At 25.0% G+C, this 28,000-nt stretch overlaps 4 protein-coding genes across 4 annotated transcripts; 2 read left to right on the top strand and 2 right to left on the bottom strand.

Moving 5' to 3' along the window:
- Positions 1–11: 11 nt before the first annotated feature.
- On the top strand, positions 12–1,442 carry OCT59_003757 (uncharacterized protein; the record flags this gene model as incomplete). Its single annotated transcript, XM_025334176.2, has 1 exon — positions 12–1,442. One exon carries the CDS (start codon positions 12–14, stop codon positions 1,440–1,442), a length of 1,431 nt encoding a protein of 476 aa, XP_025183730.2.
- A 203-nt stretch (positions 1,443–1,645) lies between these two features.
- On the bottom strand, positions 1,646–3,245 carry OCT59_003756 (uncharacterized protein; the record flags this gene model as incomplete). Its single annotated transcript, XM_025315087.2, has 1 exon — positions 1,646–3,245. One exon carries the CDS (start codon positions 3,243–3,245, stop codon positions 1,809–1,811), a length of 1,437 nt encoding a protein of 478 aa, XP_025183731.2. The 3' UTR covers positions 1,646–1,808.
- A 20,074-nt stretch (positions 3,246–23,319) lies between these two features.
- Positions 23,320–23,538, top strand: OCT59_003755 (uncharacterized protein; the record flags this gene model as incomplete). Its single annotated transcript, XM_025324935.2, has 1 exon — positions 23,320–23,538. The coding sequence occupies one exon, from the start codon at positions 23,320–23,322 to the stop codon at positions 23,536–23,538; it is 219 nt and encodes a 72-aa protein (XP_025183736.2).
- A 580-nt stretch (positions 23,539–24,118) lies between these two features.
- On the bottom strand, positions 24,119–24,755 carry OCT59_003754 (uncharacterized protein; the record flags this gene model as incomplete). Its single annotated transcript, XM_025324936.1, has 2 exons — positions 24,119–24,597; positions 24,674–24,755. 2 exons carry the CDS (start codon positions 24,753–24,755, stop codon positions 24,119–24,121), a joined length of 561 nt encoding a protein of 186 aa, XP_025183737.1.
- Positions 24,756–28,000: the final 3,245 nt, after the last annotated feature.

Raw genomic sequence — 28,000 nt, 5'->3', positions numbered from 1 at the left:
AAAAAAAAAAAATGTCCAAACTAAATGGAGATGTACTTAATTTAATATTTAAAGTATTTCATTCTGATAATAAAACCCTTTATTCATGTCTTTTAGTTAATAAAACCTGGTGTGAAGTAGTTATTCCGTTTTTATGGAAAGATCCTTGGAAAGATTTAATAGGAGAAAACGAAAATTTATTATTAAACGTAATCATCTCACATTTATCAGATGAATTAATAAATAATTTAAAAAGTCAAGGAGTCGATTTTTTAACAAATTCATATACTAAACCTTTATTTAATTATATTAGTTTTTGTAAGCACTTAAATTTAAATGTAATCGAAAGAATGATTAATGCGAACATTTTCATCGAAACTTCAACCGTTAAAAATGAAGTTATCAATCTTTTTATTAATGAAAATACAAAATTTACACACCTTTATATACCTCATAAATTTAATTATCAAATACATCTTATTCCTGGAACCGATCATTGCTTTTCAGAACTTGAATTTCTCAGTTGTAATACTTGTATCACTGATAATGCTTTGAATGGATTAACAGAAATATGCAAATCAATTAAAGTATTGGAACTTATTGAAGTAGTTAAAAGCAACTATGGAATTGTTAAATTAATAGAAGCTCCAAAAAGATTATTTACTATTCGTCTTATAACAGAGAACTGTAGGGTCGATGAGCCATTTTATAAAATTCTTGAAAATTCTTTTACTAAGCATGCAAATTTTATACAAGATTTTATAACGAATAAAAGTTCTATTTCAAATATTCTTTCATCTTTTGTAAATTTAAAAAGATTAGAATTGAGATGTAATAACTTTACGACTGTAGCCACATGGGATTGTTTAAAAGATTTGTCCTTACCTTTCTTACAAACTTTAAAAGCTATAAAAATTCCTTTCGATGTTTTAGCTAGTTTAATTGATAATACAAATGGATATCTTAATGAAATAAGCATTAGTTATGTGCATAATGATGAGTTTAGTAATAAGAGAATTATTCAGGCTATTTATAAAAATTGTCCAAACCTTAAATATCTTAAATTATTGTTTAGGAGTAGTAATATTTTGGAATTAGAAAATTTATTGACAAGGTGTCAATATTTAGATGGATTATTTTTAATTACTGATATGTATTTATATAACGATTATATACTATTTGAAAACTTATTTGAAGTATTGGCTAGATCATCACCAACTAATTTATTTAAATTTAAAATCTATATTAATAAAACACCAAAGTTGGAATCATTAAAATTGTTCTTTGATAATTGGAAAGGTAGACACCCTATGTTATTACAAACCATTCAATATAATAAGCATTGGGATGAACCTTTTGATTTGATAGAAAAATATAAAGTAGAAGGAATTATTAAAAAATATGATCATGTTTTGAATGAATCTATTTTTGAAGATTTTAAGTGGATTGAACAAAAATTTTAATCATTTATAATTATATATATGAAAATTTTTTAATTAATACTAAATTTTATTAGGCATAAATAAACAACATTTAATTATTCATTAAAATAAATAAATAAAAAATTTATTAAAATTAAATTACATAAATTACATAATAAAGAAAAAACATATATTTATAAAGATAAATACAACTAATATTTGTCAACTTAAAAGATAAATTTACATAATACATAAAATTATTATGCAGCCTATTCGCAATATATAACATTTCTTATTTAAAACATGAATATAAAAATCCTAATAATACAAGTAATACATAAACCTAGAATATATAAAAACGTCAATTACTAGTTTTGTAAATTAAATGTTTTGTTTCTTAAATCCTATTCAAAATCCTTGAAAAGTCCAAACATCATGTTTATATTTTTTAATAATTCCATTTGTTTTACATTCATCTACTAAATCTAAATATCTATAATCCCAATTCAATAAATTTACGCCATCACTATTAACTTGTAAAGTTTGTAATGATAAGGAATGTCTATCTTTCCAATTATCAAAAAAAATTTTTAAAGATTCCAATGTAGGTGCCTCATCAAATTGTAGTTTAATCTTAAACAAACTAATTGGTGATGATTTAGTCAAAACTTCGAATAAATAACCCCAATCAAATAAATCACCTCCGTAATAATAAGAATTATCAATAATAATATATAACCTACTTAAACCTTGACAATTGATTAACAAATTTTCCAATTCTAAAATATTACTATTTCTAAATAATAATTTAAGATATTTCAAGTTTGGACAATTTCGATAAATAGCCTGAATAATTTTTTTATTATGAATCTCACAATGAGATACTTCTTCAATTTTTATTTTAATAAGATTGTTATTTGTATTTTTAATTATATTTGTTAAAACTTCGACCGGAATACGTTGAGCTTTCAAAATTTGTAAGAAGGGTAGAGATAAATTCTCTAAATAATTCCATGTCATATTAGTACCACCGTAAATTTTCAATTCTAACCTATTTAAATTTACGAGAGATGAAATAATTTTTGTGACGGGTTGTTTAGTAATATAAAAATGCCGTATAAAATTTGAATGTTTATTCAACGAATTTTCAAGAACTTTACAAAAAAGTTCATCATATTTATAATAGCTGTCAACTAGAAGGCGAACATTAAATAACTTTTTTGTAGCCTCGATTAATTTAATAATTCCGTAATTGTTATTATCTTCTTTGACAACCAGTTCTATTTCTTTAATTGATTTGCACATTTCTGTTAATCCACTTAAAACATTGTCATTGATGCTAGTATTACAGCTGAGAAATTTAAGATTTGAAAAGCATAGATTGGCTCCAGGAATAAGATGTATAGGATAATCAAATTGATTTGGTATATAAAGGTGTGTTAATCTAGTATTTTCGTTAATAAATAGATTATATATTTCTTTTTTAACATCATTATTATGATTGATAATATTAAACATTTCATTTAAATTACGTAAATTTAAGTATTTACAAAAACTAACATAATTGAATAAAGGTTTGGTGTATGAATTTGTCAAAATATCAACTTTTAGACTCTTTAAATTATTTCTTGACGCATCCGATAAGTGTGAAATAATTATGTTTATAAATAATAACTTCTTTTTTTGTTGATTTCCTTTCAAATATTTCCAAGGATTTTTCCATAAAATTGGAATGATTATTTCGCACCAAGTTTTATTAACTGTAAGGCATAGATAAAGGGTTTTTCTATCATCTTCCAGTTCTTTTAATACCAAATAAAGAACATCTTCGTTTAAGTAGAACATTTTTTTTTTTTTGATTGACATGTAATCTTATTAAAATATGAAACACGGCGCGTCAAGGTGTTTAATAAAGAAGTAAATTTGATTGTTCATATGACACAAAACATGAAATATGGCGTCAAGGTGTTTAATAAAGAGGTAAATTTGATTGTTCATATAATCATATGACACAATGTTTATATTTTGCCAAAATTCCCATCATCTGTACTACTATACCATAATTGATCAACAATAACTTGTGCGAAATTTAGCAATGTGTAACATATGAAGAGGTGAAATATTATATGCCCTTAGTTCACGTAATAATTTTGGCGTTCGTTTATTTATCACATGATTACAATATGTTGTCACACAAGATGTTATTACATCACATCGCCGCTTTATAAATATCCATCACATGACGATTTTATTGCAGGAGGTTAATCATTTCTGTATCACCTTACATGCTTCAATACATGCATTGGATAAAATTTTGGACGAATTTCATACGAAATTATAAATATTTTTATAATAATAGTTATCAAAAGATGAAGTAGTTCAAAACATAGCAATTCATAATTTATTATGTAAAAATCAATTACAATTTATGAACAACTACTAATTACTTTCTTAAATCCTAATCAAAATTTTTAAAGGAAATTATGATCATATTCCCTAATGTCTATTATTTTTCCATTAAATCCCAAATGATTCTATAATTATTATAATCCTCTTCTACAATAAGTTCTAATTTTTTAATTGATCTACATATCTCTGTTAATCCAACTACAACATTATCATTGATGCTAGTATTACAGCTGAGAAATTTAAGATTCGTAAAGCATAGATTGGCTCCAGGAATAAGATGTATAGGATAATCAAATTGATAGGGTGTGTTAATCTAGTATTTTCGTTAATAAAAAGATTAAATATTTCTTTTATAATAATTGAAGATGAAGATTCTTTATTAATATAATCATTTATATTGATTATTTCATTTAAATCATCTAAATTTAAGTATCTATCTACAAAAACTTATGTAATTAAATAAAGGTTTTTGATAAGAACTTGTCAAAAAATCAAGACCTTGAATCTTTAAATTATTACTTGACACACATCTGATAAGTGTGAAATAATTATGTTTAATAATAACCTCTTTCTTAGTATATTTCCTTCCAAATATTGCCAAGGATTTTTCCATAAAATTGGAATGATTATTTCACACCAAGTTTTATTAACTGTAAGGCATGAATAAAAGGTTTTTTTATCATTTTCTAATTCTTTGAAAATCAAATATAGAATATCCCTATCTAATATAGGCATTTTTTATCGAAGGAGTCGAAGGAGTCTAAAATATTTTTTTTTTTGATACATGTCGTACAAGAGTAGCACGACACTGCAAGTGCAGCTGCGGCAGATTTTATGGTGCTTCCGCAGATCATCAATTATATTTAAACTTTTTTGACAATATAACGCATAAGCAAATCAACCGAATGTATCGGAACATAAATAGAAATGTATATAATTTATAAATTGTAGCTTCTCGAAATGTCAATTTTTAAAAATATTAATAAATATCGGTATCGTATAAATTAGCAATATTATTATTTCTAGATGTATGTCGCAAAATAATGTACTGTAAATAGCTAACATTTTTGATTATAATTTCGATAGATTATATTCGTTTATGAATAATAACAAATTTCATTTCGATATAAATTTTATTAACCCTTATCGTCTCTCTTCTTTTATAAGAGATTATCAGCAAAAGTGTAAATTATATTTTTCGTGTTTGTTTATTATTAACGTAAATATTCTATTAATTGAGTCAATTGTTTCTAGTAGATGTATTTAAAAAAAGAACCTGTTATTCAGTTAATTTTAAACGAAAAATTACTTACAGCATATGCCACTATAAATGTGTTAAAACCTTACAGAATTGAAAAGAACAAACATTCTTATATCTGAATAATCTGATTACGTAAACAATAATCGTTGCATTAATAGATAAAAATAAATATAATTAATCCTACGAAAACATAAATAATGAAATGTTATTGTTGGAACGTACTAGATCTGAAGTATCGTGTTAAGCGTGCATAAATTTGAATTTTTTAATTTTTTTATTGCTACTAACTTTGTACAGCACAAATTAGTGGAAAAAAGAGCAATAATAAACTAAACAATTCTCGCTTGCAAATTCCGCTAAAGGGGAAGGATTAAAACAATTATATAAAATTTAGAAATAATAAAACAAATCAAACAAAAAAAATTAAAAAATAAAAAGAAACCAACCGTCAATTTACCTATTGGAAGGTCCGTTTCTTCCGAAACTAAGTCCAAATCTAAAAGAGAAAATGGAAGCATTTACTATACTAGTTTATTATTAAAAGAGCGATATGAAAGTAAATTAAATAAACCCAATTACAAATGAAGCGACTTCTGAACCTGAAAGAGACAAAAAAAAAATTATATTTTCGTTATTAATAAAATCAATAACAAAATAAATATTTGATCTGTTGCGGCAATTGCCAAATTTAACGGATTCAAATAAAAAAATTTTCAGGCCCGTAAGTGGAAAAATATGAATATTGCTTACATTCTTGAATAAAGCAGCATCTGCTTTCGTTCATTGTCGAATCAGCGATTAGGCAAATAATATGTATACATCAATAAGAACTCTATTGAAAAGTTCTGGATTACTCTAATAAATTGAATCTCCGTCATAAATGGTATCTCAGTTTAATGAGTTGTCTTCATCTACAAATTTTAATTTCATTTATGTACTTTTCTAAATTTAATTCAAGATACCCATTTGAGGAAGGTTCGTCTTGTGGAACCGTCAAGATTAGGCATTAGATACTACCATAACCGCAAAAAGTCAGGGTTAATTAAAAAGGAAAAGGTATGAATAATTTAATGATTAAAAATTTGATACGAGAAAGAAGAAAATGGTTTTTATAATTAGACAGCTCAATCCATTTGTAGGTATTATAATATTATTATAACTTAAAGAAAAGTATAGATTAGAGTTACTAGAAATGTTTTTTACTTTCTTGAATAACATCAAAAGTAGGGATATCAACGGTCGGTTCGGTTTAAAACTGCAGTTTTCAACCAAAACCGAACCGACCGCAAAACCGAACAATAAAACTGAACTACAAAACGATTGAAAACTAATGCCAAACCGATAAAATAATGCTAGAGAGTATTAATTATGATAATATTTTTTAAATTTTATGCAATTTTTTTTATAATAATAACGCTGATATGATTTTTCGGAGGAACGAACATCACATGATCAACGCGTAAATTAAGTTAATGAGAATACTATACATAAAAAGACTAGAATCATAATTTTTTATCCGGAATATATTAAAAATTTACAATTAACCGATCGGCTTTTTGATCTGTTTTTTTTATATATATATAAAACCGATGGTTAACCGGACTGAAACCCGAACCGATAACCGAACCGGTAAAAACTGGTTATGATCGGTTATAACCGAACTTTTGGCATCTAGTCAAAAGATAAAACTTGTATAATAATTTTGATATTTTATAAGAAATTTTATTATGGTTACAATTATTGATTAACGTAACGTATCACAAGATTCCAAAGAAAGAAAAACCATCAATGCCATAATGAATTATTTTCATGTGATTTGTGGATTTGCAAAATAAAATATGACCATTCAAATTTCAAAATAGTTAAGATTTACCCGATTTTTCTATTAAAACCTTCTAAAAAAAAAAAATATTATTTATTTAGACAAAATGTCTTTCGAATATCTTCAAGAAGTTTCCAATGATTTTGAAAATTTACTTGAAACAGACGAAGAGTATGACGTTATTATATATGCTGGTGAAAATGAAGCTTTAAAAGAAATACATGCACATTCACTTGTTTTACGTACAAGGTCACAATATTTTCGTACGGGATTTTCTAAGAAATGGGCTGAGAAAAAGGATGGAAAATTTATTTTTAAAAAGCCTAATATTTCTCCTAAAATTTTTAACATCATTTTAAGGTAATAAAAGTAAATTAAAGTTATAAATTGGTTATCCAATAATTAATTTTTTTTTTTTTAAAAAAATTATATTTAGGTTCATTTATTGCGGAAAGATTAATTTAGCTAATTTACAAGGTTCAGAAATATTAAAATTTTTAATGGCAGCGGATGAACTTAATATCCAAACTTTAATCCCTTGTATTCAAGAGTATTTAATTAATCATCGACATGAGTTTTTGCGACAGCAAAATTCTATAGAGATTCTTGAAACAATTTATCAGCATGAATCGTTCAAGGATTTATGGAATTTTTATCTTGAAAAAATTTGTGAAGAACCCGAAATATTATTTAAATCTGAAAAATTTATTAATTTAAAGGCACCTTTATTGGAATTACTTTTAAAACGGGATGATTTAAATTTAGATGAAATTATTATGTGGGATAATTTAATCAAGTGGTGTTTGGCACAACATTCAAATGTCTCGCAAGATGTTAAGAATTGGAATAAGGAAGATGTTACAATTATGGAAAGAGCTATTCATAGATTTATTCCCCTAATTAGGTTTTATGATATCTCTCCAGAAGATTTTCTTTCGAAAGTATTTCCTTATAAGGGATTGTTGCCAGATGATTTAATTAGCAATATACTTACTTTTCATATGGTACCAAATAAGCTAAATATTAATGTACAACCTTCCAGGAAACCAAAAAATATCTATGATTCAACTTTAATCAAATCTCAACATTTTGCCATTTTTGCAAGTTGGATTGAAAAGAAAAATAATTCTCATTATAATGTGAGAAATATTCCTTATTGTTTTAACTTGCTTTATCGTGCTAGTAGAGATGGTAATACACCCGCAACATTTCATAATAAGTGCGATAATAAGGGAGCTACTATTGTCGTTGTTAAGGTCAAAAATACAGAACAAATAGTTGGGGGATATAATCCTCTTTTCTGGGATTCATGTGAGTGTCATAAGTCCACAAATGATAGTTTCATATTTTCGTTTACAGATAGAACGAATTTTCAGTCTGCAAATATAGGTTATAGTAAAGGTGATGATTATTCTATACAAAATATATTAGATTATGGTCCAGTATTTGGTAGTAGTGATTTATATGATGATTCTTCGAGAAATCTTGGAACTTGGTGTGGAAATTCAAATAATTCCTATGATATAGTTCATAGTATGCCAATACATAATTTCGAGGTAGATGATTATGAAGTATTTCAAGTTGTTAAAAGATGATTAAAATTTATTCTACTTTACAATATTTTTATTTTCGATATACTTATTTATTAACAGTACGTTAATAGTATGTTAGTTTTTAATATTGTTGTATTTATGTATTATTTACGAAAACTTTGAATCTTAAAACATCTTATAATAAAGATAATAGTTTTTATTTAATTTGTCAAACTGATGACATCGAATTGAATAATTTTTTTATTACCAAACAGAATTTCATCTTTTTCCGTGATCGTTGTAATTGGGAAATTTATTTATAATTTTGACTATATTTTTCCAATTAGTTTAATTTAAATTTGAATTTAAATCCGACGTAGAATCAAAACTAGAATCTTTAAAGTCATTTTTTGATAATTGGAAGTAATTGTATTTATTCAAAAAAAAAATATTATTTGTAACTCTTGAAAACAATTTGAGTTTTGTCTGTAACTTTTTTTAAATTGATCAAATGATCAAAAAGTCATGAATGGAAATTTTCATGATTATTTTAAGTCCGAAAAAAAATGTTATCAAAATTTAAAATCTTCAAATAAAAAAAAAACATTTTTGAGTCTGAAGTACGGTATTTTGGAATTCCCAAAAATATTTAATCCTTTCACCCGAAAACTTTAACAAAAAATAAATAGAAAAAAATCATATGTCGCAATACCTAAATTAACTTTAACTAACAAGTTAATATTTTCGTCTTTAATATTTCTTATACTAATACAATTATTTTTTTTTATTTATAAAGCGATAAACTTCGTTTAAACGCGGGACTTTAGCTGATTATAAGCCAAAATCACCTGCTTAATCAAATGCTGAGCCTGTAGCGATCAATGAATAGAGTTCTCATTATAGACTCCTTTATTCTTTATAGTAAACTAGGAAAGGAAACCGTTGGAGAAGTCCGAAGCGGTATCGCAAGTAACACAAAAAAAATAAAAATACAAAAAATAAAAATTTAAAACGTATTACAGAGAAAGAAACGTATCACAAAATGTGTAAATTGCGACGGGAGTACAAAAGGAAATTAAATCAGTAAAATATGCAATAATAACAGATTTAAAAGGGAAAACGTGTCATCACAACAAGAAACTTCATTGGAGGATTACGTGTGCGGACAGACAAACCTTGCATGAAGATGTCTTCAGCTAAAGCTTCGGACAAATAATAATAGTTAAGTAAAAAATGGCTTTTTGAATACTATTACAGTCAGACCTGTCTATAATCATCACTTTCGACAAGACAAAAATCGGTGATAATAGATAGGTGTGATTATATAGTGAACTACATACAGTCATCCTCCCATATAATCACACCCTTCGGGACCATAAAAAAATGGTGTGACTATAAAAATTATATATAATGTGATTAAAGGGAAGGTTTTTTTAATAAGTTTATTAGTAACTTGGGATTAATGTAAATGTGCTTATAAGGGAGTTGTGATTATACAGGGGGTGACTATATGGGAGGACGACTGTATATAATTACAACATATAAAAAGTTTGATTACAAAAAATTCTAAAGATTAAATTGATAATTCAGGCCAGGTCTTAATAATTCTGACCAGTATCACACGACTTTCAAAAAAATTGGAAAGTATATATTACGTAAAAATGGTACTATATAAGCGTACCTTTAAAAATTTAGTAATATTTTCTAGTTGTCCGATTCTTATTTATTATTTTAAGACCTTTAAGTTCATTACATTCCTGATTATTTCCCACTATTATTATAAAAAGACTTTCATCATTTTTTACAATTAAGATAACCATGTAATACAGATAGACGCAGAAAGAATTATCTATACCCAAATTAGTAATCTTCAAGTTAGTTAACTATAATAGGTTAAAAAAATCTACATGCGTATATATATGTGCAAATGTAACATAACCTATAATTTTTGCAACATTTATTCTTATTATTCAAACAATGTCTTCAAAATTTTTGACAGAGTTATCCAATGATTACGAAAAACTTTTTGAAACAGAAATAGGATATGACGTTATTATTTATGTTGGAGAAGAGTCAAATGTAAAAGAAATTCATGCTCATTCAAATATTTTATGTATCAGGTCTCAATACTTTCGTACTGCATTTTCTAATGAATGGGGCGAGAAAAAAGATGGAAAGTTCATTTTAAGAAAACCAAATATTTCTCCTCATTTATTTAACATCATTCTCAGGTAATGTAATAATATTTATAATTAACATAGGTTTGCTCTATTTTTATTACTTATAAAATATTTAATTTTCGATTATTTGCTTATATTAAGATTTATATATTGTGGAAATATTGAATTGAAAAATTTACAAGGACCAGATGTATTGAAATTATTGATAGCTGTGGATGAACTTAATATTCATCAATTAATTTCTTATATTCAAGAATATTTGATTGAGCATCAAACTGAATTTTTACATCAAAATCCTGCCGGTATTCTCGAAACTGTTTATCAACATGAAAATTTTACAGATTTATGGAATTTTTGTTTTGAAAAAATTTGTTATGAACCTAAAATCTTATTTGATTCTGAGAAATTTATTAATTTAAAAGCTCCTTTATTGGAATTATTGCTAAAAAGAGATGATTTAAATATGAATGAAATTGAAGTTTGGGAAAGTTTATTAAAATGGTGTTTTAATCAACAAAATATGAAGAATGATCAAAGTGATCCAAAAAAATGGAGCAAAGAAGATGTTGTAAAGATTGAAAGGTCATTACACAGGTTTATTCCCTTAATTCGATTTTATGATATTAAACCTACAGATTTTTTTTACAAGGTTTATTGTTATAAAGACATCTTACCAAAGGAATTAATTCATGACCTATTAGAATTTCATATAGTTCCTAATATGCAGCCTAGAACTAATCTAGCGCCTTCAAGAAAGCCAAATTTAAAATTTAAACTTGATTCAACCTTAATTGAATCAAAACACATTCCTCTTTTCGCATCATGGATTGATAAAAAAATTTCTTCTCATTATGATAGTAAAAATATTCCCTATGAATTTAATTTATTATATCGTTCAAGTCGGGATGGATTTAATTTCGAAACATTTCATAGGAATTGTGATAACAAAGGAGCTACTATTTGGATAGCCAAAATTCAAGGATCAACACAATTAATTGGAGGTTATAACCCACTTGATTGGAATGGAAATAAAGCGAAAATTACTACAAATAGTTTTCTATTTAATTTTACAGACGGAAAAGATACTTCTAGTGCAAAATTGGGATTGGTGAATAATAATTGTGATGGAGGATATGATGCTGTTTATTGTTATAATGATCAAGGACCTAGTATGGGCGGCTTAGATTGCTATGCCAATAATAATTGGGAATATGATACCGGGAGTACTCGTTATCCTAACATAGGTATTCCAGCAAGTTTCATAGTGGAAAATTATGAAGTATTCCAAGTGATTCAATAAAATATTAAATTGATTATTCTTCTACTTTATACATGTTATATCAACTTTTCTTACAAATTTGTCTGGAAGCTTAAATAGTAAAATTATAAATTTGATTAAAACATCAAATAAATCCGACAATATTTATAATACAAATAAATTAAAAATTTTGTCAAAATTCATATATCAATTGATAATTAAAAATTATTTTCTATTAAAAAAATTATAGAATTTTGTTTATTTTCGGAAAATTTGCCACGCGTGTTTTTTATATTGATTATATGAACTTAAAAGATGTGATAAAGAACGGAACTACATCTTAAAGTATCTAAATGGAAAATCTAGTCGTTTAAATTTTATTCTGCCCAGTTCAAAGTTTAATAGAATCTCGTATTTAACATGTCATATCTCTCTAAAATATTTGATTCGATCTCATCAAAATCTTTTTTAGGATCTATTTATTGTTTTATTACATAATAAAATGCAATAATTTTTTATAATTATTTTTATTTACTTTAGAGCACACAGCATTATTATAATGGATGGATAGATTTACTATATTGACATGAATTACTTTAAAAATTTATTTAATTTTTAACTAATTCCGATATGATTTTTTTTTGCAGCTTGCTGTATTATTAATCTAAAAAAGTGTGTGCGTAGTTAGACAGAAAATCTGGTCGTAGGCACAGTAATGTTGAAATATTCAAGAATTAAGATCGATCAATAGATTTTGCGGATGTTATTATAGATGGAATAATTGATATATTATTACGTAATATGATTTTTTTAATAAAGAAACGCGTGTTACCAATAAAAATAAATAATTTACTATAATACTCTAGTAGAAGTTATTATTAATGTAATCATTTCTCATTTACCAGAAGATTTAAGGAATAATTTATACACAGATATAATAATTTCACATCAAAGATCTCTAATTAACTATATTAATTTTTGAATTTGAGTTTTAGATAGATAGATATATTTATAATGCAACTATTAGAAACGAAATCATCAATCTTTTTTAACGATAATACAAAATTTCCACATCTTAATCTCAACAATATGACTTACGTCTGGAGCCAAACACTGTTTCTCAAAACTTAAATTTCTTATCTGTAATACTATTAATGATAATGTTTTAGATATACTGTACATATATACATATTAAATCAATTAAAAAATTAGAACTTATTGCTGAAAGAGTGAATATTAACAATTACGAAATTGTTAAATTAACTCAAGCGATGATGAATTTTAAAATTCTTGAAAGTTCTTTGATTAAATATGCAAACACCATACAACATTTTAAAAAAATCCCCTTCGTTGTTAATAAATATAAAAAGATTTGACGATATAATTGGTGATATTTCGGTTTATCCAACTTTATTTAAGTTTAAATTTCAATGTATTATGTCACCTAGAATCCTTGAAATTATTTTATATAAATGGAAAAGAGGGCATTCTATTTATCAACTACAAACTAAGCTTATATTCTGGTATCGGATTGCAATTTAATAGAAAAATATAAAGCCATGGGAGTAGAGATCTATATTGGGAGTGAATTCAAGAAAAAAAGTTATAAAAATTACATGACGGTAATTCCAGTCTGTATAATAAAATTATTGGACGTGTGTTATGTAATAACGATCTGATACGGTATTTTACACCAATATCATACCATCATTAAGCACGTCATTATCTTAAAACAACTAATTTGTAGAATATATTTGTGTTGTTTTTAAAATAATACAACTACGTCATGATTTTCTTTACCGACTAAGTAGAAGTTTAGAACGTCAATCAATTATGAACTTCTAGACAATGATATTTCAAATTTAAGCCTTTTCAGTGTTTTTATTCTTTAAATATTAAATCTGGCCAGAATTTGATCATCCTCATAATTGTGCTTACGTCATTAATAAACTAATTATTGATCAGCAGTAAAACGTGACTTTATTTATCAATAATTCGATTGACATAAGGTTTACCTCTATTGTTGGAATTAATTATGTAATCTAATATCAATACAGGTTTGTATGATATTTTTTCGTCATTTTTATCTCATGCCTGATTTTTCACATGAAAATTTTCACAAGAGAATTATATTAATGGATTTATTACTTAAAAATAAAATATCTGCGGTAATACTGAATTTTGCGAACATGTAACACATATATCAGATATATCAGGTATTTAGTCTGTAAATATTTGCGGGAATAAGCCACTGGTTGTATGGGCACATGGTTCAGCATTATTTAATATTTTTTTCATGCTAAATTTACAAGTGAAAAATTCACCTATTTAATATTTTACGCAAATAAAGGATATTATTCATATAATTATATAATATATACCTGCAGTACTGTACTTAAAAAAAGATGTCTTTCGAATATTTTCAAGAAGTTGCTAATGATTATGAAAAATTACTTTATGAAAGTGATGAAAAATATGATGTTGTTATATACTCTGGCGAAAATAATAATGCAAAAGAAATATATGCACATTCATTTATTTTATGTGCAAGGTCGAAATATTTTCGTACTGGGCTTTCTACTGTTAGATGCGATGGTAAGTATGTATTTAATAAGCCCAGCATTACTCCTCAAATATTTGAAATAATTTTAAGGTAAGAAGAAAAAAAAAAAAGATTACATAAAATTTTTTATCGAAGCTAAGCAATAAAAATTTTTTTAAAACAATTTAGATTCATTTATTGCGGAAAAATAGATTTAACGAATTTACAAGCTACTGAAGTATTAAAACTTTTAATAGCAGCGGATGAACTTAATATTCAAACCTTAATCATGTGCTTTCAGAAATATTTGATTGAACATCATTATGAATTTTTGCAGCAAAATTCTATAGAAATTCTTGGAGTGGTTTATCAGCATGAATCATTTATAGAATTATGGAATTTTTACCTTGACAGAATTTGCGAAGATCCTCTGTTATTATTTAATTCAAATAAGTTCATCAATCTGAACGCAAATTTTTTGGAATTGCTTTTAAAACGAGATGATTTAAATTCAGATGAAATTATCATCTGGGATAGTTTAATGAAGTGGTGTTTGGCTCAACATTCAAATATTCCACAAAATGTTAGGGATTGGAATAATGAAGATTTTAAAATTATGGGGAGTATCATTAATAGGTTTATTCCTCTAATAAGATTTCATGACATCTCTCCAGAAGATTTCATTTCAAAAGTATTTCCTTATAAAAACTTGATGCAAGACGATTTAGTTACCCGAATATTTACATTTCATATGGTTCCAAGTTCGTTTATTAATTTACAACGTCCTAGAAAATCAAAATATGTATTTGATTCAACCTTAATTGAATCTAAACATTTTTCTCTTTTTTCTAGTTGGATTGAAAAGAAAAATAATGTTCATTATAGTCCAACGAATAATCCTTATAGTTATAATTTAATTTACCGCGCTAGTAGGGATGGTAATACACCCGTAGCATTTCATAGTAAATGTGATAATAAAGGAGCTACAATAGTTGTTGTTAAAGTTAACAAATCAAATCAAATCATAGGGGGATATAATCCTCTTCAATGGGATTCAAGTAATAAATATAACCCTACAAGTGATAGTTTTATATTTTCTTTTAAAAACAGTGTAGAAGTAGGTTATAGTAATAATAATCAATTTTCTATAGGTTGTTGTTCAGCTTATGGTCCAATGTTTGGTGGTGGGTTTGATTTATATTTTAATAATGATGGTTGGCGAAGCAATAAAAGTGATTATAGTTCTTATCCTAAAATTGATGTACCGGGATATTTTAAAGCAGATGATTATGAGGTTTTTCAAGTCATTAGGAAGTGTTTTTAATATTTGATTGTATTAGATGACCAATTTCTCTATAAAATTGATGACAATATAGAGTCAACATTAATAGAAAGATATTTATTAACATTTTTGTAATATTTTTATTTTTCTACAATTTATATTATTTTATTTATTTTATCTATCTATAAACTTCAAAGATGTTAAAAATTTCACAAGTATGTTCATAACAATTTCTCTAATTTTATATTTTCTAATAAATTAAGATATTAATAAATCTGATATTATTATACTCAAATCTTATTCGATTAAGATCAATTATCAGCATAAGTTATTTTTTATTGTTTATGTTTCAATAATAAATTTAATTTTTTACATAATCATATGAACATTGGCACATTGGCTGAGCTATTATTTGTGGCTCGGTGGCAAAGTATATCCGAAACCTGGCGCAATTAATTAATAAAAGTAAATATTAAAATATTAAAATATCTGATATGGTCAGATAAAGGTCTTATAAATAAAAATCATTAGATTAGATAGTAAATTAATATTAATTCTTTCATATAAAAATTGAAGAGATGTAAATAATTTCATTATCAATAAATATCTGTTATTATAAATAAATTTTTTTTTTTTTTTAGGCTTATTTATTGACTTCAGTCTTCACTGCCATGATTATATAATTTAAATCATATGATATTAACTCATCTTTTTTTTTTATAAATAAGCCCAGATTTCAATCTACATTTTATCAAAGATTATTTAATGATTAAATTTCATTTTTTTAAAAATTCATATTACTTAATTATTATATAATATTTTCCCAAAATTCTTTATTAAAATAAACTTCTAAAAATTCAAAACAAAATTTAAAACTCATTAATATACATTATTTAGATTTTTAAACATTAATAACTCAATTCATACCAACATTACACTGGAGGTCGACCTAGACATATTCTTTTAAAATATGTAATAACTTAAATGTGTATTCTTTATATTATTACAATATTATTTTGACAAAATTGTTATTTTCATATAAAATGGAAAAAAATATGACAAAAGTATGCATGTCCTAATTCTTATAGATTATGCTTAAAGCAATATTACTTATTTGAAAAATATTTAATGCTTATTAGTACAATAATAATTATAAAAGAGAATATACTAAATATAATATTTTAAGATTAGCAATTAACATCATCAAAGATCATACTTTAGCACCATTTGAAAAAAAGCAACATTGAAGAGTATAAATACAGAGTAACAATTTAATAATTTAATATCATTTAGAAATTTTGATGTTTTGGATCTCATGATCTGAATGATGAATATAGAGCAGTTTTGCTAAGGTTACCTATTGAGCTATTATGATCACCTGACAGTGCACACATGAGGTTTTTATATAGAATAATAAATGGTTTATAGATCAATGATATTAGAGTAATGCATAGTATTTTACTTTTTGTATACTTCTATAGTTAACTTTAATAAATCTATAAATGTGCTGTGGAAAAAAGAAGAGAACCATGACTATAAGTTGGAAAGGAAAAGAGGCTAGAGTTCCTGTTGAATGTCAGTTAGTATCAGATGCAAAACAAATAGAAGAAGTTGAAAAAGAAAGTTCAAAAGAAGAAGTAGAGAAAGAAATAGAGATTTTGATGTTTAATTAAATAAAATTGCTAGGATTCTATAATGCTGAATGCTTTTCAATTTTATTCTGAAGCTATATATAAACTTGACTTAATATTATACACATGGAATTTCTTCAATGACCTAAAGTTTCTCATATTTGTTATAAGATCACTCCATGATACTGTATTATTATTGGAAAAAAGATTAGCTAATTTAAGCAATTGTTATCTTGGGATGCCCACACATATATATAGTGCTTGAAGCACCTGAAAGAATCAAGTCAATAGAAATAAGAACAGTTTTACAAGTTGACAGATTAGCTTGTATTGTAGTTTCCATAAATATGGAATAATATAGAAATATATAGAAATATAAGAAATTTTAGTAAAATAATATCAGATCATTAGAGGAAGCAATATAGAAACATTGCACATGGGTTCAGGATGGAAATGGGACTCATTTTGGAAATATATTAAAAGTCTAAATAATGGAAACAACACTCATTAAGTGCTCTAATAATTTACTACCAACTATAGATAATCTCAGAATTCATAATGACAAATATGACCAAATTTCCTGCTCACTATATCTCAGTCATAATAAAGATGAAAGTAAAAAAAAAAACTACCAAGAAACTTTAACCAAGAGTTATTGTATTTCAATGATTATACTATTGTATTGTGATAAAAATTTATAAATATTATAAAAAAAGATGAATGTAAATATTTAGCAATTTGTTAGAAATTAACATAAAATTTATTCACATCATATTATTAATTTAGCAAAGTTTTTAAGTTTTCATTATGATAGAGAAGAAATTCTTTGCATGGAATTATTTAAAAATAGATACTCTCCTATATTGGCATTGTATATTTATGTTAGCTAAGTTTATCAAAACTATAATATTTAGATATGATGATGAATTTCATGAAAGTATAAAATACTATGATAAAGATTTTCCAGTTTTTGGGTCTTAAATACCTTGAAACTAAATTTTTTATGACATTAATAATATTGAACTTGAAAAACTAATGCTTTTACATGGGAAATTGAATGATACAATAGAAATTCGTAACTATTACATATTTAAATAATAGAACCATTGATGACAGTAGGGAAACTTTTAACATGTATTAATTAATATGTTAAGAAGAGCATTAGAAATTTGTTTACTTCTTTAAGTCAAAATTAAATTAGAAACTACAGTAAGTGGATGTAGAAACAAAAATGGACGAAAGATTAGCAATAGATCTGTGTCATATTTTTAATTATTATGGCACAGTTTTAGAAATTGTCTAAATGTAGAGTATACAGAGGATAATATACTAGTCAGTAGTTGATCAAAGGAGGTTATTTCACTACTTCTTTGGTGAATTTATTATGTTCCCTTCTATACATTATTGAGAAAAAACAAGTAGAATAAGTGGATGTAGAAATAGGAAAAGACAACAGAGTAAATGGACGCAGAAACAGTAGAGGGGGAAAGATTGTCAATAGATCTGTGTCATATGTGTGATTATTATGGCACAGTTTTAGAAATTGTCTAAATGTAGAGTGTACAGAGGAGAATATACTAGCCAGTAGTTGATCAAAGGAGGTTATTTTACTACTTCTTTGGTGAATTTATTATGTTCCCTTCTATACATTATTGAGAAAAACAAGTAGAATAAGTGGATGTAGAAATGGAAGCATAAATGGATACAGAAACAGTGGAGGAAAGATTAGCAATAGATCTGTGTCATATTTGTAATTATTATGGCACAGTTTTAGAAATTGTCTAAATGTAGAGTGTACAGAGGAGAATATACTAGCCAGTAGTTGATCAAAGGAGATTATTTTGCTATTTCTTTGGTGAATTTATTATGTCCCCTTCTATGCATTATTGAGAAAAAAGTGGACACAGAAGTGGGAAACAGATGTATTTCTCAAAGACATAAGACTGAAGGAATAAATGAATTCTTGGATAGAAGGTGTTTATCATGGAAGAATTTTATGCAAAACACTAAAAAAATACATGATACAAAATATGTGCCAGAAGGAAATACATCATGGCTTTGCAAATTATGTATTAAATATTTAGTCTAAAATTAGATGTAAAAACTCGTTGGAACTCAACATATTACAGGCCAAATAAATAGAAAGAATAATGAATTGTATATTCAAAATTTGAAGCTTATATAAATTAAGCATATGACAGATAATGAAAGTATTACCAATAATAATATTAAATTATATTCATTTAAATCATTCAGGTAGAATATGATGAAAGTGTTAACATAATTTATGTAAAAGTAGAAATTATATAAAAGAAGGGCTTTGCATCAGCATTGGAGTCACCATCATTTTTATACTTTGTTGTTGACCGACGTCGATTAACAGCATCTTTTAATATCAATATTATTTCTTTTACTAATATTTACAATCCTAAATGGTCTTTGATGTAAATATAATACAAGCAAATGTCAACTTAGATAAAGTTAAATGGGTCAAAACTTTGGAAAGACTTAGTCTGTAGATTTTATTAAAGCTAGATATGAAGGAATACTTATTACATTTTATAGTCTAATTATTATTTGAAAATTTTTATGACAGTATAAAACTGTTTGGTGTTAAATCATTATGATAGTATTCAAATAGCATAATTTTTAATGTTTTAGGATAAAATTCACCTTTAGGATGAATCAATTAAATGTTATTCCTTCATGCAATTAATGTTAATTTACCCTGTAATAGATGTTGCAACTTTACAAATTTTATTGCAATACTCAAAGTCCTGATTTTTGTATTTGTAAGGTATTTAATGTTTATAACAATCTGTATTAAATATTTTGTGATTGGAAATTTGAAAGAGAATTTATTAAAATACATTATGTAATACAAGACAGATAATGTGTTTTTTTGATTCCCAGTAAATAGTTTTTGTATAAATTTGTATCAAATGGGCTCATCCATATATAATTGGCTCTAGATTGGCTTAAATTTGGATTATTTTTTGCATAAATTTGAGCTAATTTCGAGCCAATGAGCCCGTTTGGCATAAATTTATACAAAAACTATTTACTGGGATTCCTATCGATTTCATCGATGCTAATACAATATTTGAGGCAAAAGATCTTAGAGTATGATAATTACATATATTTAAATTTAGAAATCACATTGTTGGAATAAATATCTTACATGATAAATTCACAATGATACGAGAATTATGAGATGACGAAATGATATCATTTTAAATATTTTAAATAATGATTAGAGAGGTTAATTTCAATTCTTTTTTTTTTAGTTTGTACATAAAATTTTAAAGTTTAGTTTAATACCCTAAGGTATACGTCTTTACTATACTATATCATCTTTTATACTTATACTTTAATTTAATATTGTATCTCCATATTTTTATAATTTAATTCCTTTAACAAAATCGGCAAAGAAAATAAAATATAAATTAATTTTAGAGAAAGCACTTTTTATAATGTTTCTACTATCAGGTTTGTTTTTTTGAATTTCTTTTTTAAGTTTAATTAAAAAAAAGCATCAAAATATTCTTGTATGTGATCTTCTTACCTTTTTCTTTCCTTTGACAGTAAAAAAAAATGTAGTTTTAAAATTACAAAAAGATATCCTTTATTGAAAGAAAATGATGACAATTTTTTTTTTTTGCGCGCTCAGTTAGCTGAAATATCAAATTAAATAACTTACTCTCACCATGGAAGAATTTATGCAATAATTTATGTGTCCTCAAATTTCGTATTGTGAATAAAAAATATTTTTAAATTCGTAAATTTCCTTATATCTAACCTACGAATTTAACCGTCTAAAAGTCTTTAAAGAAAAAAAAATGCCATTAGCTACAATCGCTAATGATTTCCAAATTGAGCGAGAAAATCATACCATTTGTTCATGTGAAACGTTGATTGACATTCTAATTATTATGGGAGCTCCTAACCTTAAATAGTTCAAATTACTATACTAAATTACGATTACGAAAAATTGCTTGAAGCTGACGAAGAATATGACGTTATTATATATGCTGGTGAAAATGAAAGTGTAAAAGAAATATATGCATATTCTCTAATTATACGTACGAGGTCACAATATTTCCGTACAGAATTTTCTAAGAAATGGCCCGAAAAAAAAGATGGGAAATTTATTTTCAAAAAACCCAACATTCCTCCTCAATTATTTATAATATCTTTAAGGTAAAAAATAAAAATAATAAAAATATACATAGGTAGTAATTTAAGTACTGTAACTAAATTTGTAGAATTAATAAATATTTTTGTTTTTAGATTTATTTATTGTGGAAAGATAGATTTGACGAATTTACTAGGTTTTGAAGTATTAAAGCTCTTGAATGGCAGTGGATGAGCTTAATATCCAATCACGGCCATTAATTCCTTGCATTCAGGAATACTATTAAACACCATCGTGAATTTTTTCAACAAAATTCTATAGAAATTCTTAAAACGATTTATAAATTTTATTTAAGAGCGATGCATGATAATCATCGCATGATCAGCATGAATCATTTACTGAATTTTGGAATGTTTACCTTGATAGAATCTGTGAAGAACCTCTTATGTTATTTAATTCTGACAAATTTATCAAGTTAAATGCACTTTTACTGGAATTTCTTTTAAATCGGGATGATTTAAATTTGGATGAGATTATTGTCTGGAATAATTTAATCAAGTGGTGTTTGGCACAACATTCAAATATCCCGCAAGATGTTAAGAAGTGGAATAAGGAAGATGTTACATTATAGAAAGAGCTATTCATAGATTTATTCCTCTAATTAGATTTTATGATATTTCTTCAGAAGATCTATTTCTAAAGGATTTCCTTATAAAGAACTTATTGTTACAAGATTATTTGATTAGCAATATATTTATGTTCCATATGGTACCAAATAAAAGAAACAAACATTAATACAAAACTTTCTAGGAAACTAAAAAATATCCATAATTCATATGATTCAACTTTAATTGAACGTCAACATTTTGCTATTTTTGCTAATTGGAAAGATAAGAAAGAAATTCGCATTATAATATAAGGAATATTTCTAATTTTAATTTGCTTTATCGTGCTAGTAGAGATATTATAATATGTAAAAATTATTGTTTACCTTTAGACTTTCGAATAATTCTTTATGAATGGATTTAGCATACTCATACAGTCATACTGTATATTCTTCTTTTGCATAAGAAAGTTTGTTTGCAAGATTTGCAATCTAATAATAAAAGTATAATTAAATAATAGATAATAAGGAATATTTATTCTTACACAAACCAAAGTATAACTTGGATGAGTTCCAGGTATTCCTTCTATTAACATATAATACTTTTTTATAACAAATTATTTATAATTTATGACTTTTAAAAATTATATGCAAATACTATGTAAATTTATGGCCAGTTCTATGGACTTATAAAAGGTTTCACACCTGATACCCACATGATAAAATGTAAAATTTGAAAAAACCATCATTGATAAATATAGTTAGTTCTTTGTTACATTATAAATACACTACGCTTAAATAATCAAGTAAATGGTGGAATTTCTTGCATCACAGGGTACTTAAATACTTCAGTAGAATTTACGTAATACAAACATTTTTAATTATAATAATAATTTCAATCATTAATTTATTTTAATAAACAGAATAAATAATTATTATAAATAAAAAATTAAATAATTTTTTTTTGGATTAATAATACAATTTTTAAAAAAAGAAGTACAATTATTTATGTTGTTATATATTTTTTTTAATAATGTTATCATTTATTCAAGAAATTTGTTTATTGCATATTGTCAACTTTACAATCTTCTTAGAATAAATAATATGAAATATAAAATATGTGAGTACTGTACTATTGAACCAAAAAATATGAATGATTGGGTTGACATGGTGACAGAACATTTTGCTTAATCTGAAAATATATAAAGACGCCCTTCAGAAAAGCAAAATAGTCGCAGCATTTCAGTGATACACAACTGTAGAATGAATCTTCAGACTGCAAAAGTAGTTTATAGTACAGGTGATAATTATTCTGTACAAAATTTATCATCTTATGGACCAATATTTGGTATTAGCGGCTTATTTATAGGTATTGATTCTTGGTACGATGGTTCGCCATCATTTTATCCTAAAATAGATAATGTACCAATAGGAAGAATTTTATCAGACGATTGTGAAGTATTTCACGTTATTAGGAAATGATATAAATTATATTTTTTATAAAAACAAATTATTAAGAAAAAATTGTTTGCTTATCAACAATCTATGATTTGTTAGTAGCTTATTCATTATTAAATATACCCTATAAAAAAAATTCTGGAAAAAACTCCGATAAATGATCATTTTTCTAGTTTTTATTCCGAAGAAACTCAGACACGTGATCATTTTTCTGAAAAATTTTTTATAGGGATAGATTTGCTTCATTTCATTATAATGAACGCGAATATAGTTATCAAATTTAACAAGTATGAAGAAGGATATGACAATTAAATGGTTAAGGGTATTATTTGTATTCGTTATACACATCCGTCAGTTTGAAATAATTAATACTATATAATTATTTAGTGAGAATTATTTTATATTAAGATATAATTTTCCCATTATTCAAACAATTCCAACATACTACAAATTGATTTTAAAATAATTATACGTAATTATTCTATAAAATCAAATTGGAACCAAATATTTGGATTTCTTTAATTCAAAATAAACTTATATATATTATATTATTTAAGATTATGTTAAAAAAAAATTTTAAAGTTTTAAAAAATCATTTTTCTAATTATCTAGGTTTCAATTTAATAGTAAACTTCTTTTCTTCAAAATCTGCGTGTAGCTTAGCCTCAAATGAACTCATATAATCCGTTCCTAAAATATTTAAATAAGAAAAAATACTTGTTGCAGGGGATATACCCGCTGTGATTGGCCTTTTATTTAATATGATATCATGATGTGTTTCATTAGAAACAGTTATATTATATGCATTTAATAATTCGGCAGAAATGTAAGTTCGAGGAGAACCTGTATCAATAAGAAAGTATGCATTCTTGGTTTTCCCACTTATTGTTGCTTTCATTAATCCAAAAAATCGGTTAGCGCGTCCATATAAAAACCCATTAATTTCATCTAATTCTTGATCTGAGTGGTTATAAAGTTCTGAAAGTTTTTCATGCCAATTTTCTTTGATATCTGAAAAATCATGCGTTATTAGATCCTCTATGGCAGAAATATCCAATTTTTTATAATAATCTAGAGTGCAAACTAAGAATTAAAGTTACAAAATAAAATCAGTTAAAAAAAATAAGAAAATAAACAAATATATGTATTATCATCTTACTAGTTTTAATGCCAACTATTGCTGGTTTTTTGTAATTATAGTACGGTACATTATATGCTTTAACTAAAGACAATAACCTCATTTTTGCTAAATAGTAATTTTAATCAATTACAAGGTCTTTTATACTGAACGCTGTGGCTAGTAAATTTTTATGGAAATGACTAATTATTAATATTTTAGTATTACTAATCCAAATGAAACTTTTTATTATAATACAATTTGTATTTAATAATATTGCATAAAATAAGAGCTCATATTATTAAAAATAAATATTTATATTATTTATTTCTTCATATTTTAATTAGTTTCCTGTCAATAAAATCTAAGTTTTTTTTTTTTATTTAATTAGCAGGCTCAAGAGAGTTGCCACAATAAATTTCTGTGGGTAAGTTTGCCATGGGACCGCTAGAAGTCCAGGTATTTGAGTTTCCTCAAAATCGAGGACATCTTCATTTGTATTATTATTTTTATTGACGTTTTCTTCGTTAGTCATTTCTTGAAGATGTCAACAAGAGCGAACTGCAACAAGTTAAAAATGGCCTAAAGAGGCTTGTGTGGGAATTGTAGTAATTGTTCGGAATTGACCTGGTCATTTAAGGATTTACCTAATCATTTTCATTATTCATAATCTGTTATTTAGTCATTTTAGGTAACACTAACCTCAAATGACTCAGGTCATTTGTCATTTGAGAAGTGGAATAACCCATCATTTGTAATTATTTGTCACTTCAAGTTATTTGTCTGGATAGAGAATTTATGATGTATTTTTTTTATTTGAGTATAATCTACTGAATACTGATGGTGTTTATTTTTACAAAATGGATCTATATTAGCTGAATCACTTATTTGTAACACATATAGGTGTTCCAAAAAATTGCTTATAATTTAGAAATTTTGTCATAAAATTCAGATCACATAAATTTAAAATTCACTTAACAGCAATCATGTGATCAGTTCTTGTTGAGATTAATGATTATTTGAAGTTGATAGTGGATATAGTACTATTATCTATGTCTGGTAAAGACTAAAGACAAGAATACACAAGAGATTCTACACATACTCTTATTTCATGCATTATAAAATAAGATGGAGAGTTCATTCTCAAGAAATCTAACGATTATCCTCAAATATTTAAAATTATTTTGAAGTAATAAATAAATGAAATTGACAAAACAAATATAATATTCATTTTGTTTAAGCGAGTAAATTTAACAGAATCACTTAGATATATTTATTACAGAAAGTTGATTGAACAAATCCAGAATTATTAGATCCCTCATTGCAGTGATTAATACGGTGTACCGTTTGAACGAAAAGTGCCAAAATTTCGAAAAATTGATTTTTCGATTTTTGAATTTTCAAAATCTCCTTATAAGGAGATTCTCCTTATAAGGAAAATCTCCTTTTATGGCAATGTAACGTTACACAAATGTCCAAATAAGGAAGTTAGTGTTACCAAATTTCCTTTTTTGGACGTTTTGTGTAACGTAGATCTATCCTATAAAAGGAAAATTTCCTTATAAGGCGATTTTAAAAGTTCAAAATTTCAAAATTTCAAAATTTCAAAAAAAAATTACCATAAAAGGGAATTTTTTTAAGATTTTTGAAATTTCGAAATTTCGAAATTTTGAATTTGAAAATCGCCTTTTAAGGAAATTTTCCTTTTATGTAAGGGATCTACGTTGCACAATATTTAATTTATAGTGCCAGCCAGAATTATAATCTCCTTATACGGAAATTTTGTTTAAAAATATTTTTTTAACAAATCTGGTGGCTAAACTATTTACCCGAATTCCGAAATCATGTGATTGTAATTCTGGCCGGAATTATAATTGATTTTATTAATTTTACAATTACTTGTGATCAATTTTTCAAAAAAGGAAATATTTAATTTCTACCAAAAATTGGAGTAATCCTGGGCGGATTTAAGAAAATTATTAATGTAACGTTACACAAATTTCCAAAAAAGGAAATTTTACTTCTCGCAAAAATTGGAAAATTGGTTTCACAAATACTCCAAAAAAGGAAATTTATATGGCGATCACTTAATTCCGGCCAGCATTATAGCTTAATTATAGTGTGATAATTTTTTTAATATTCTTTTTAATATTCTTTTATATTCTTTAATTTTTATTTAATTTATTAGTAGTATTACTACAAAATTTTTTTTTCATGATTTTTTGGCTAACATTATGAACCATATGATAAATAAGATCATAATAAATAGATTTTAATTACTGAAAAAATTCTGTTTTTAGAATACTTATAAAAATGGAAATGTGAAGAGTATTTAAAGTATTTATTATATAAGGTGATAAATTTTTGCTATGATTATATAAGAAAAATTTTGTAATAATACTAAAAAAGCTATTTATTACAGACATTATACTTTCTATTTTTTATTTTCAATAATTAATCTGTTATTATTTATTATTAGCTAGTGGTAATGTTGTAGGCTAAATTTTAACAATTGTTTAAACTGCTAAATTTTATTTTAGATAATTTTACCTAAAATGCAAATTAATAAAATTTTTTTTTAATAAATTTTTTATATTTTTTCCAATAAGTCTCTCCAATATTTGCCTTTAATATCCTTTTTATATTATTTTATTATAAGTAAATTTATTCATTACATATATAATGCATTACACTTTCCTTTTTGAAAAATGTCTAAAGTAGAAGTAAATTATATAATTTCAAAAAAAAATTTTTTTATAAATAAAATTTTCACCATATATATAAAATAATACAATCTTTTAAACATATACAATATATTAAATGTACTATTTTAATCTGCTCTATAAGTTTACTTAAAATACAAAATGAGGTTTTAAATGCCATTTTCTTGTTTTTCTATTTTTGGATATAATTAGCAAAATCTTCGTTTAAATATAAAGTTAAAAATAGTATTTAAAAACTATTTTTTTTCTTTAAGTAAACTTATAAAACAGATTAAGATATGCTTATTTTATGATTTTCAAATTTATATTAATTTTAATTTATAAAAAAAAGAATATTTATTAAAACAATTTATTAAAAAGAAAAGAATATTAATTAAAAAGAATATTTATTAAAAAATTTATTAAAAAGAATATTATATAAGTTTTATCATATATTGCTTTTTCTTTATTAAAAATATTAATATATCGCTTAAATACAGATATTGGAAAATGCTAGCCATTAGTAAAATTGAAAATCATTTTGTATAATTGAAAATAATTTGACAAAAAAAACAAAAAAAAATTAAAAAGTTTATTAAGAAAAAAGTTAAAAAGTTTTTTAAGAAAAATTAAAAGATAAAATATAATAATTATAAAAAAATTTATT

This window comes from Rhizophagus irregularis, chromosome 12 (assembly GCF_026210795.1).
Source record: "Rhizophagus irregularis chromosome 12, complete sequence".
Taxonomy (NCBI): domain Eukaryota; kingdom Fungi; phylum Glomeromycota; class Glomeromycetes; order Glomerales; family Glomeraceae; genus Rhizophagus; species Rhizophagus irregularis.
This window is presented reverse-complemented; position numbering and strand designations above follow the sequence as displayed.